Source organism: Myotis brandtii, unplaced genomic scaffold (genome assembly GCF_000412655.1).
Source record: "Myotis brandtii unplaced genomic scaffold, ASM41265v1 scaffold468, whole genome shotgun sequence".
Classification (NCBI taxonomy): domain Eukaryota; kingdom Metazoa; phylum Chordata; class Mammalia; order Chiroptera; family Vespertilionidae; genus Myotis; species Myotis brandtii.
The window spans coordinates 1895528-1908584 of NW_005367874.1; the positions used below are offsets into that span (position 1 = coordinate 1895528).

Here is a 13057-nt window from a genome sequence, read left to right on the forward strand (position 1 = left end):
CCCTTCAGGGCAAACCAGCTGGCCCCCACCCATGCACCAGGCCTCTATCTATACTAATAAGAGGGTAATATGCTAATTAGACTTCCAGGAGACCTTCCAGATGTTCTTCTGGACAAAGCTATGGTGCCGGGGGTTAAGGTAGAGGCAGTTAGAGGCCAAGGGGGAGGGAAGTTGTGGGTGATCGGGCTGGTGGGGGGCGGGGCTGTTGGGGATAAGCAGACCAGCAGGGGGGCCAGTGGGGGCAAGCAGGCCATTAGTGGGGGTCAGTTGGAGGTGATCAAAACAGCAGGGGGGGCAGTTTGGAGTGAGCAGGCCAGCAGGGGGATAGTTGGGGATGAGCAGGCCAGTGGGGAGGGAAGGTAGGGGCGAGCAGACCAGCAGGGGGGGCAGTTTGGGGTGATCAGGCTGGTGGGGGGGTATTTGGGGGCAAGCAGGCCGGCAGCGGGGGTGGGGCAATTGGGGGCGAGCAGGCCGGCAGGCAGAGTGGTTAGAGGCAATCAGGCAGGCAGGCAGGCAGGTGAGCGGTTAGGAGCCAGCAGTCCCAGATTGGGAGAGGGATGTCCGACTGCTGGTTTAGTCCCAATCCCTGTAAACTGTTAGTAGGACATCCTTCGAGGGGTCCCAAATTGGAGAGGGTGCAGGCCAGGCTGAGGAACACACCCTCCCCCGTGCATGAATTTCATGCACCGGGCCACTAGTTGGTAATGAAAAGGAATCCTTCCATGTTTTTATTTAATGTACTTATTTGTTAAAAGGTAAAAAGAAAGAATTTCAAGATTACTTGGGACAACTGTGAGGATCACAAATGAAGCAAACATTTTTTGGAAGAGAGTAATGCAAAAGCTGGAGCAATAAGACTGTCAATGGGTAGTGTTACCTCTCCACCCACCACACCCAGTTCATCTCCCACTCCCTCCCAGGTTCCTACCAACTCCCTTTAGTTTGGTTCTGTTCTCCTTTTTCCCCCCTTAAGGGAAGATACAAAGGTTCCCACCCCCAAAGCAATCGGATAACTTAGGGAACCAAAGGAACTTCTTAGAGAATGTTCCTATTGACATTAAAATATTGAGATGCAATGCCTCCCTTTCATTTTACAGCTTTGCACATAAAATAATTAAGATACATTTCTTTATGAATGAAAAATCAAGAAATCATTCTAACTTCCTTTCAAGAAGCTTTCCACCATCAAGTTATTTTTTGAAAGCCACCTTGTTTTTGCTTTTTCCTTTTTGCTTGGGTTTGTTGGAAGGTGGCCGGAGTTGGCAAACCCACCTGGAAGTGTTTCCATGCCTTTGGCATTGGTCTAGGGAGCTAAAGATCTACTACTTATATGCTATCCTAAATTCTTTGAGAGAAAACAAATGAAAGATTCTTTCTAGGACAACTTTTGCCAGTATCTGGTGAGGAATGGTGTGCAATGGAAAACTTATCTTGGCAAAAGCTTCTGGGAATTTCTGAGTGCCTAGCCTAAATTGTTGCCATCCACTACTTCATCCTCCCTTTTCTCTCAGGGAAACAATTATGTCCCTCTGTTGATTTGATTTCCTAATAAGGTATTTTCATTTCTCTTTATTCCCACTGCGTTATCATACTCCAAACCACAAAGAGATTCACATTGTGATTTGCAAAATTTCTTTACTGTTGTTTTCTACTATCCTTTAAAAATATCTTTTTATTGATTTTGAGAGAGAGAGGAAGGGAAAAAGAGAGAGAGAAAGAAACATTGATAGGCCACCTCCTGCACGCCCCCCACTGGGGATCTGGTGACCTCTTGATGCATGGGACAGTGCTCAATCCACTGAGCAACACAGCGAAGCTACTATCCTCCTTTTAAAATCCCCAATTTAGCCCAGCCAGAGTGGCTCAATGGTTGAACATCGACCTATGAACCAGGAGGTCACAGTTTGATTCCCGGTCAGGGCACATGCCCAGGTTGTGACCCTTCAGGCAGCCGATCAATGATTCTCATCATTGATGTTTCTATCTTTCTCTCCTTCTCCCTTCCTCTCTGAAATCAATAAAAATATATTAAAAACAAAGAAAATAAAACCCCCAATTTAGCCTTTATTTTTAAATTTTATCTTTTAGCATTTAATACTTACATAGCTCTAATACTATGAAATATTTTAAATAAAACTATTTTAAACATGCAGGGAAGTATAGAACAAACAAAAATTCAGTTTTAACAAATGTTAATATTTTGTCATTTGTTTCAAATTACACACACTCACACACACACACACACACAGCTTACAGAAATAATTGAAATCACTTTTGTAACTCACATCTGACCCCATGCTCTATTTCCAGATGAAACCACTATTTTGAATCAATATCCTCCCTGTTCATTTTTTAAACAATACTCACTCTTTACATTGTGACTATGTAAATATATTTATACAGTAGTCCCCCTTGATTGTACTTCCTCTCTTATTCAGTTTTTGGATATTCCTGGAGATAATAATTGCCTTATTTAAAATTATGCTCTCCACTAGAATGTAAACATCAGGGGGGCAGAGAACTTTATGCTTTGGTCATAGAAATATTTTCAACAGTTAGATCTATATTTGTTGAATGAATGAATGAACAAATGCTTTCAATTTCCCTTAGGATAAACTTTAAAATATTTATCATAGTTGACAAAGCCCTCTAATTAGAGTTGGCCTTTTCCTAGCTTGCCTGTATCACCTTCCTCCCCTATGCCCCACATATTCAGTTCTTTACTCTATGTCCAAAACATTCTTCTCTGACATGTTAGTTCGATCAACTCCCATTTTACTTTAATGCTTGCATGTATGCAATTAATTGAAGAGACAACTTTAAACCTTATTTAAGTAGCTTCCACTGATATAATGGTGCTCCGGCACCATTCTGTTCTTCTCTGCTGTTAACACTCAATATATTATCATTTATCAATATTTAGGAGGATGATTTATTTGAGGGCATAGATCCTGTCCCCTATTCACTGTTAACATAAATATCTGATGATTGTTAAATAAGTAATAGCTACTTGATGTCCTCAATGAAAATAAGGTGAAATAGTCGTGACATTGTCTATTTTGCTCTCATCGTCCTTTTATAATCTTCTTTCTTTCTTTTCTTTCTAGTTTTCATGCCAGATTCTCTTCCTTTCTCTTTCTAACTCAACTCTGAGTCCCTGCTTCCTGCTAGTTTATGATGGATTTTAAGAATATGGCTAGCTTAAAATTTATATTAATGGCTTTATTGATGAAAACACATCCTTAAAATATAATGCAAAATTATATGCATATATGTTTACACACACATATATATGTGTATGAAAAAGTAACCCACAATCCCACCATTCATAAACATCTTTTCTTATCAGTAGGTAACCTTCATTTCAGACATTTTTCTTTTCTTAAAAAAATATTTTATTGATTTTTACAGAGAGGAACGGAGAGGGATAGAGAGTTAGAAACATATATCAGCTGCCTCTTGCACGCCCCCTATTGGGGAACAAGCCCACAACCAAGGTATATGCCCTTGATCAGAATCGAACCCAGGACCCTTTAGTCCGCAGGCTGACCCTATATCCACTGAGACAAACTGGTTAGGGCATTGCAGACACATTCCTATGAATTTATATAAGTCTATAGATAAATACAAAGACAGTAATGTCAGTTGATTGCCACTCCTAGTTGTTTTTCTAAATAATTATTCCATTCTAAGTGGGTTCAGATCTCTTAACTGTGCTAACAATCTTATACAGTTTTGTTAGGATTAATTTAATTAACATTTGTAAGATACTTAAGTAGTTCCTGGCACACAGGAAGCATAATCTATGAGTTAGTTACTATTACCACAATGAGGGCACTGACCCAAAGGTGACCTGAACTCTCATGTTGTGGGCCGAAGTGAGGTAACTATAAGCCAAGTGGGTAGAAGAAAAGCTTACTGAAGCTAGCTAGCCCAGGCATCTCTGTGGCGGCTTTTAGGATAGCTGCAGCCATCAGAGCAGTCTGGCTAGCAGCTCCAAGTGACCTGTTAGGTTGCATCAGAGTCACCGAGATAGGATTGCAAACAGCTATAGGCTCTTTGGAAAAGTGCTGTAGATCTCACTTAAATGTTAAAGTTCACATAATATCAATGGGGAGATCTCCCCATGTTTGCACTTATTCCCGCTCCCCACATACATACACACACTCACAAATACACACGTAGCTAGAGGAATCATTTCCTTCTTCTGCTGAAAAACCTCTACTGGCCCCACACTGTCTGTAGGATAAAGTCAAAACTTTTTGGTTAAAGGCTAGAATCATTGGATGGTCCTAATTCCTACGTTTGTCTTCATTTGTCCTCTCCCCATCATTTCACTGCAGGTTGACACACACTGACTAAGTGCTACCTCTGCGCCAGGGAGTAAGTACATCGTGGACAGAAATGAAAACACATGTATGGATGTGGAAGAACCACATAGCACTGTGTGTAGATGACAATTACAAGCAGCCCTTCACACTAGAATGAAAATGAAAGTTATAAAGTGGTGGTGATTGACACTGGAAATGTCATAGGAGGAATGGGAGAGAGGGAACTTTGTGTGCCATGTTGAAATACTTGGAGTATATCTATAGAGATATGAAAATGCTGGTAAGTGCTGAGCAATGAAATAAAAGGGATAACTCTGTATTTTGGATACATTATCTAGTAGCAAGATGAATAGTAGACTTAGAGGCATGTGGTATAAATTTGGGAGTAGGGAAATAAACTAGGAAATTACTGTACTAGCCAACTGTGAGAGGAGAAGAACATGCTTACAGGAAGAGTTGTACAGATGGAGGGAGAAGAGGGAGTAAGAATATTTAGCAATTCAAACAGCCAGGTGTGATCGTGACTAGACAAGGTGCTCAGGAATAGGGAAGTGTCAATGATTTTTGGTTGGGGCAACTAGGAGAAGAATGGTCCATTAATAGCCTTGATGCTTACCCACTTTCTAAGATGTTCTGCACTTTTGTATTACGTGAGCTCCAAGATTATGCCTCAAGGGTAAACTTGCCCAAATTCTTCAGGGTTAGGTAGGCCCTCCTCTATTTTTTCATACCACTTCGTTCATTTTTACCTATAGCCTTTAATATACTATATTACGAGTGTAGATGCTTTTCTCCCACTAGATTATAAGTTTTTTGAAAACGCAGACTGTATTTTACGTTTTATATTTCCAGTTCCTATTACATTTTCTGGAACAAACTGTAAGGCCTTAATTTGTTAAATTAATTAATTCACTCTTGATAAGCTCAAAGATATCTCAAAGTGATCTTGCTTACAATCAAACTATTTTTATGAAAGCATGCATTTATTTCTCCAGCCTTCACGGCAGATTATTTGGTAGCCTTACTTAATATTTACTCCAGCCAATTCATCTGTATATCCTCTTGATTCTACTCCAAAGTCTATTTCAAATTTTCCGATGCACAGTTCAAGCAAGGACACTAAGAAATCTTGCCTGCAGTGCCAACCTGCGGTAATCACCCAACTGGTCTCCCTGATCCCACTTTCTATCCCTCTACAAATTATTCTCCCGCATGGAAATTAGAATAATATTTTAAAGGTATACATACAATCATGTGTTTCTCCTTGTATTTAATAATAAATACTTATATCTTGGGCATGTTCTACAAGGCTCTCTCTGACCTAGCCCCTGAGGCCTTTCTGATCTCTTCTGACACCATTTTCCCATTTGCTTCCCCATATGTAGACTTTCACATGTGCTTCTTCCTTAGCCAGAAAGGCTCTTCTCATGATTCTTCTTGCTAGCTATTTCTATTTAACATTTAAGTCTCAGTTAATTTTCACTCCTTCAGATAGATCTTGTATAGCCATACATTTAAATTATGTCTTTTCTAATATTTTCATTTAAAATATCTCGTTCTTTTACTTTATATTACTTAAACCATTTTCTATACATATGTGTGTGTTTATGTATGTCTCTGTGTGTGACAGAGAGAGCAAGAGAGGAGGAAATTAATGTGTCTCTTCTAATAAGATGATAATATATATAAGAACCACATCTGGTTTTCAATCTCAGTTTCTCTACCATGTATTTTATAATGCAAATAAGAAGGAGAAATATTTTTTCTGCTGAATGAATATGGAAGCAGACCATGTCCATTGTCAGCAGAATAGTTTTACAAAATGTAGGACAAGAAATATTAGACTCACTTTCAAGGTGCTTAACCATGCAGATAGTTGAATCGGCAAGATAGTTGTTCAATTTAATAACAATACATGTTGAAATTAGAAATTTGAAAAAAGTAAAGAAATAGTAGAAAAGTAAAGACCACAATACTGCTCCTCACTTCCCTCCCACAAAAACCAATCATGTTCGTTTTTCTTTCTGACATGTTACTGTGTGTGTATGCAAGTGGGCTATAGTTCATCTATTCAACTAAATTATTGAAGGCTATGTGTTCAGCACTGAGTTCGTTTTGGGATATATAAGAGTATCAGGCCCTGACTGGTTTGGCTCAGTGGATAGAACATTGGCCTGTGGACTGAAGGGTCCCAGGTTTGATTCCAGTCAAGGGCATGTACCTTGGTTGTGGGGACATCCCCAGTAGGAGATGTGCAGGAGGCAGCTGATCGATATTTCTCTCTCATTGATATTTCCAACTCTCTATCACACTCCCTTTCTCTCTGTAAAAAATCAATAAAATATATATTTTAAAAAAGAGTATCAGAAACCTCATTGTCCTATAGTAAAAAAAATAGGATTCAAATGCTAACACACGGCACTTAGATATTGCATTAAATCATAATTTTTTTTTATTTTTTAAGAAAAGGAATGTTTTCTGTATAAATACCAATCACTGAAAACAAAGCTTTAATGTGAGTTGGTCTCAAAAGGCCCAGGATCTCAGGACTTTGAGAACCAGGCTTTTGGAATAAACTAATACAACTACCAGGAATAGTTTCTTGTCCTGTGAGGGATGGAGATTAACACTGAGGATGCTATAATCTTCTAGCCTAAAGCTGTGCTAAATCCATTTTAATTTTAAAACCATTTGATGACCTGACATAGCACGTGGTGGGCCCTCTTATCGAGATTTTAAAAAAATATCCAAGTAGATAATAATTTATTTTGTCTGTACCACAATCTATATAGTTTTTAATAAGGGTTGTGGATGAAAATTATAAAATTAAGCTAGATCTATGACCACTTTAACAGTTCCATCTTATAGTTTAGATTTTAAAAATATTTTCCCAGCATAAATGAAGCATCGAGATGTTTTTTTCTCTATTTTCTTTGAAAACTTAGTCTCATAGGACCACTCCTCATACTCCTATGTGCACAAATCTGTTAATTAACTGGAATCATATTTTTATCTTTTTGCCTCCCTCATTAAGTTAAGATAGAGGTTGTATCTTTATTTCAGTGAGGCAAACAGGCATATAACATACATTGAATAAATTATAAAGAAAGATGAAAGCTATCTTATGCTGTTTTTATATTGTAAAAATTAGAAATATAATTTTTAGAACACAATGACACATTCCTTAACATCTTTTGCAGAAAATAAACCCAAACCGAAATAACACAAAACAAACACCTCCTACCATACCCCCTGAAAAACTAAACAAAAAACAATCAGACATCAGTCATGCCCTGTGCTGACAGTATTTAAAAACTCATTAGTTGGAAGTCCCTGGTTTAGATTAAGGAAAAGCACTAAGAGAAACAAAGAGTTTTAGATCAATATCTCCCCAATTCTGTGTAACCTTTTTACTCTTGGATATGTCATGACATATCTTAGTTTCTTCCTGGCCAATAGCTCTTTCCTCCTCAAATGACAGTAACCTGGGGTCCTGCATAGAAATTTCTGAGAATATCTTCAGGATGGCATGAGAACCTGGGGATTCTGATCTAGTTTGTTGGGAAGGGTGGGAATATAAGCCAATCTCTCTGTAAGATCTATAGATTTTCACAATTAGCCAGGTTGGGAGGTTTCTGTTCTGAAGGAAATTCATAAGCCAAGGCCATCAAGATGAAAAATGCTTGTTGATATGACTCCCTCCTCCCATGTTTGTGTCTTCTTCAGGGTTTTTTTTTTTTTTAGAGAGAGAGCTGCACCTATGCTGACATTGTGATGCATGTACTAGTACCTGTAAGATCATCGGTGGGCCAGGACCCCAGTTGGCACGCCTTGCAGGTGTACTCGTCAGAGACATACTCGTTCTCTTTACATGGTGTACAGGTCCAACAGCAGCTGACTTCTCCCTTCCGGATCACCTAAGGCAAATATTTAAAATTCTGATTATTTCTTTGCATAGATAAAAATCCAGCAAAATCTTTTATTCAAATGTATTGCTTTGTACAGCAGAAAGGGCTTTACATAAACTATTTCAAATGCTACCAGATGGGCAGTGTAAGTATTAATGTTCTCATTAAATAATTAAAGAAACAGGCTAAGTAACCAGTTCAGTATCATGACATTGCTGGTGATAGCGTCAAGAATTAAATTAAATGTAAGTCTTTGGATAATTAGCTTTAGATACCTGAATTTAATTAAGTGCCTGTGTTTTGTTCACATATGAATACACATCTACATATATGTGTATGTAACCGAATTTTCTTGAGGCTGTTCCTCTCTTTCCCTCAAATTAAGAATTTTTCCTATATAGTTACCTTGGCTTCCTTCCAATAGCTAAACATTTTAGCAAAAAACATTGTACATCTGCTAAAGTTAAAAAAAAATCTATCCATATTGTTAAAAAAATAATTAGGAATTTGTATTGAATGAAGAGGGAGAATTTGAACTTTTTTTGGGAGCTCATCACTTGGTATCTGTTTCTACTAAAAATCTGGTTCAATAATTCAGCCATTCCTTCTCATTCTAGTAGCTTTCATTTGCTTGGGATGAAGGTGGATAGGGATAAGGTCATTGAGACTATTATATACCTCTTCATCTATTTGATTTTTTTTAAAGCAATAGAAAAGAACTGAAGCAATTTGACAGTTGAAAGAGTCTCAGATGTTATTTTTTAGAAATGCCTTTTCCCACCCCACTCCTGGTTCATGAATAGCCTCTGTGGAATATAGATTCATTAAACATTCCTATAAATAATTAAAACTGTGATTAATAACCAGCAATAACCAGACACAGCAATGATTACACTCTATTTCTTGTCTTAGTTGCTGACTCTATTAAGGATCTTTGCTAATAATAATGTCTAGATATTTATAGCCAAATACAGTTGTAAGGTGGCACCTCTTTCTTATTTTGTAGCACCCTTGTGCTGGCTCTCCACACTGCAATGATACAAGTAGGGCAAGCATGTCAAACTCAAAGGCTAACATGGGCCAAATAAACGAAGCATGCAGCCCGCAGGCCATGAGTTTGACATGCTTGAAGTAGGGAATGGTGACAAAAAAGGTTAAAATGTCCTTTCTTTATAATAACCAGAGAAGTGAGACAAAATTGCTAACTAGACCTGTTTAATCGAGCTAAAGTATTCTCTCTAATGATATTGACTATTTTCTGGCTATTTAGTGAATGCCATATGCTGTTATCTCTGTATCACAAAGCTGATTTTATTTTACTCATTTTTTTCCCCCAGGGAGGAAATGGAGGCATAGTGAGCTCATACAGCATATATGGGTAAATGAAGAATCAAACAGTGGCTGTTGGACTTCAAGACGCGTGTTCTTAAACACTGAGCCTTTTTGGTCTATATAAAGATTGAGTTCATGATATTTTGGAAGATGTACTGGCCTGAGAATCAAGAGGTACCATGGCTCTAGTCTTACTTATACCCACTAAGTAAATGTGCATCCTGCAGCTGATCCTATTTCTTCAAACGAATACCATTGCTTTTAAAATACACCTACCTTTATAGGGTTTCCTGAGGATTTCTTTTTAATGTTGTAAAATACAGTAGCTAAAACTAAATGCCCACTTAACTTTTTCAGAGATCAATTAATGGACAGCCTGGCCAAATTCAAAGCCCTTTGATGTACAGAGTTTTATAAATGGAACTATTCCACCATCAGGCAAAGTTTAATAAAAACCTGCCTAGATGGATAGTATGTAATTTGTGCACTTGTCTCTCTTTACTAAAATACACTCAGGAATCTTGTTCCAATAACAGAATTTAAGGATTAAAAAATACCACAGTGATTTGTAAACTGTAGAATGCTAAAAATGTTAACTGTTTTACTAGTGGTATGCATATAAATATTCATCCAGAGAAATTAATTTCATTTTTGGGGTAATTTCAACCACACTGGTAAAAAATGGTAAAACTATCATTGGACAAGTACTAGTAATGCAATCAGACACATTTCAAATACTGAAGAATTCTCTTTCTTAGCAGGGCCTGTCAAACAAAAGCAATTGCATTTTTCCTTCTAGAAATATGCTGACTTCCTGTGGTTCAATTCATACTGGTTTGTGAATTTCATTTTTTTTACCAGAATAAGTTTATGCCCTTCTCCAAGATTAATTCAAATATTACAATATTATTTTGAATCAGTGGCGACAAGTAATATGTCTCCTTCTGATCATTCAAAACTGATTTGTTTTACTTTATTTCACTTGTTACATATGTTCTGTTCACATTCATTTTGAATACAAGAGATGGTGACAATTCTCTTTCATAGTAATTCCCATTCTTTTTGAACATCCTGCAAGTAGTGCTGCTTTCTTTATGAATAACAATATGTAACATATTTGAATCTTTGCTAAACTAATGTCCTTTCATGGACTCAACTAAGTTAGTAAATCTGAACAATGCCATAAGATGTTGATATCATTAATGAAGTTGCTAAGTGACAACCTTAAAACATATTAAGAAAATTTTGTCAATTTTATATTCAATAGAGTGAAAATGAGATCTGGTTAGGAAAATGGAATTTGGGATTAAAAAGACTACATAAAAATTATTATAAGTTAACTAGTATTTAAAATATTATAATAGGGAATCAAATTCTTCCACTGTGTAAGTTGATCTTAGTAGAATGGGGTAGAAAAGTATATGCAGTTAATCCTTGAACAATGCAAGGGCTGGGGGTGCCAAGCCCCCTCTCCCCTCACTCTGCACAGTCCGAAAACCACATATAATTTTTGACTCCACAGAAACTTAAGTTGTCTCTTGGTATCTGCAGGGCAATGTTTCCAGGACTCCCAGAAGATACCAAAATCTGTGGATGCTCTCCAGTCCTCTATATAAAAGGGTATAGATCAATGCATATTATATAGAAATCTCTCAAATCAGCCATTCAGTATTTTGAAGTTAAATGTTCAAACGGTATTGTTATGAAGGGTTAAAACAATGTCCAAGAGGTAATTTACACAGAATAATATTTCTACAGGAAGAACTGGAAATTGTGAATAATCGATATTCTGAATGAGTCCATAAAGAATTGCACGTGAAGTGTTTAACTGAAAGATGATTGGCCAAGATGCAGACTATCATTTTATGTTATAGGTTAGCAAACTTTCTGCAAAGGACCAGAGAGTAAATGGTTTAGGCTTTGTAGGCCATACAGTCGCTACTGAAATCCAACTATGCAACTCTATTTACAATAGCAAATGTGAAAGCAGTCATAAACAATACATAAAGAAATAAACATTGCTGTATTTCAATAAGACTTTATTTACAAAAACAGACAGGAAGTCAGATTTGGCCTGTGGGACATAGCTGACCAACCCTCATATACTGCAACAAAACATGAGGAAATTTTCAGATACTGCATAAGTCATTGAGATATTTAGCAGATATTAATAAATTTATATTTATCTTCGCTTATCTTGTCATTCTTCCTTCTGATCTTATGCTTACTAAATCTTCATGATGACCCTTTGAAGTCTTTATAATTGATACTGAAATATTCAATGAACAAATACCTTAAATGTCTTTTAAACAGAGTGAAGATGTGGTTGATTGAAAAGAGCAAGCCAGCTGCTTTAGGTATATATAATGCCTGGAGCATCCTATAGTACTTAAATAACTATTTGATTAATACCTTATTTTGATAATTGATTTTTCTTCCCCTAGGACATTGTATTCCAACAAATAAGCCCCATTTAATTTTTATTATACCTTTATCCCCTTCTTTCACTGGATTATTTCCTGTGTAGCCAGACCTCATCCTGTATAATAAAAGGCTAATATGCAAATCAACAGAATGGCAGAATGACCGGTTGCTATGACTCACACTGACCACCAGGGGGCAGATGCTCAATGCAGGAATTGCCGCTTGGTGGTCAGTGTGCTCCCACAGGGGGAGCTCCACTCAGCCAGAAGCCCTGAGCTGGGCTCATGGCTGGCAGGCGCAGAGCGGTGGCGGGAGCCTCTCTTGCCTCCACGGCAGCTCTAAGGATGTATGACTGACGGCTTAGGCCTGCTCCCCATGGGCTTAAGCCATCAGTCGTACATCCCTTGAGGGCTCCTGGACTGTGAGAAGGCACAGACCGAGCGGAGGGACCCCCCCCCCGAGTGCACGAATTTTGTGCACTGGGCCTCTAGTCTTACCTAATAATAGACAAACATGGTAATTAACCGTACCTTCGCTATGCCTCCCATTGGCTAATCAGCATGATATACAAATTAACCCAACCAAGATGGCGGCCGGCAGCCACGCAGCTGAAGCGAGCAGGAGGCTTGCTTGCTCCAGTGATAGAGGAAGCCAAGGTTCCCCGCCTGCTCTGAGCTCCAAAAGCAACAAAGTTTCAATTATAGAAGCTAAACAAACCCCAGATACCTGCTTTCAGCAGGACGTGGCCTCAGAGCTGGAGCGAGCAGGAGTGGCTCTCAGCTCCAGTGATGGCAACAAAGTTTCAATTATAGAAGGTAAATAAATCCAAGAATAAAAAAAAAAAAAGAAAAAAAGGAGAGGCTGGGAGCTTCAGTCGCCCGCCAGCCTGAAAACGGCCCTCAGCCCCTCACCCAGACTGGCCAGGCACCCCAGTGGGGACCCCCACCCTGAAGGGGATGTGACCAGCTGCAAACAGCCATCAGCCCCTCACCCAGGCTGGCCAGGCACCCAAGTGGGACCTTCATCCTAATCCGGGACACCCTTCAGGGCAAACCAGCTGGC

General features: G+C 38.3%; 1 protein-coding gene across 1 annotated transcript in view; it reads right to left on the bottom strand.

Annotated features, from left to right (window-relative positions):
• GRM5 (glutamate receptor, metabotropic 5) overlaps positions 1-13057 on the bottom strand; it is a gene marked incomplete at its 5' end in the record, with an annotated part of 130624 nt that overhangs the window by 76374 nt on the left and 41193 nt on the right. Inside the window, one exon of the mRNA XM_005875643.2 lies at positions 8122-8248. Coding sequence (XP_005875705.1) covers positions 8122-8248 — 127 coding nt within the window. The remainder of the gene's footprint in view (positions 1-8121; positions 8249-13057) is intronic.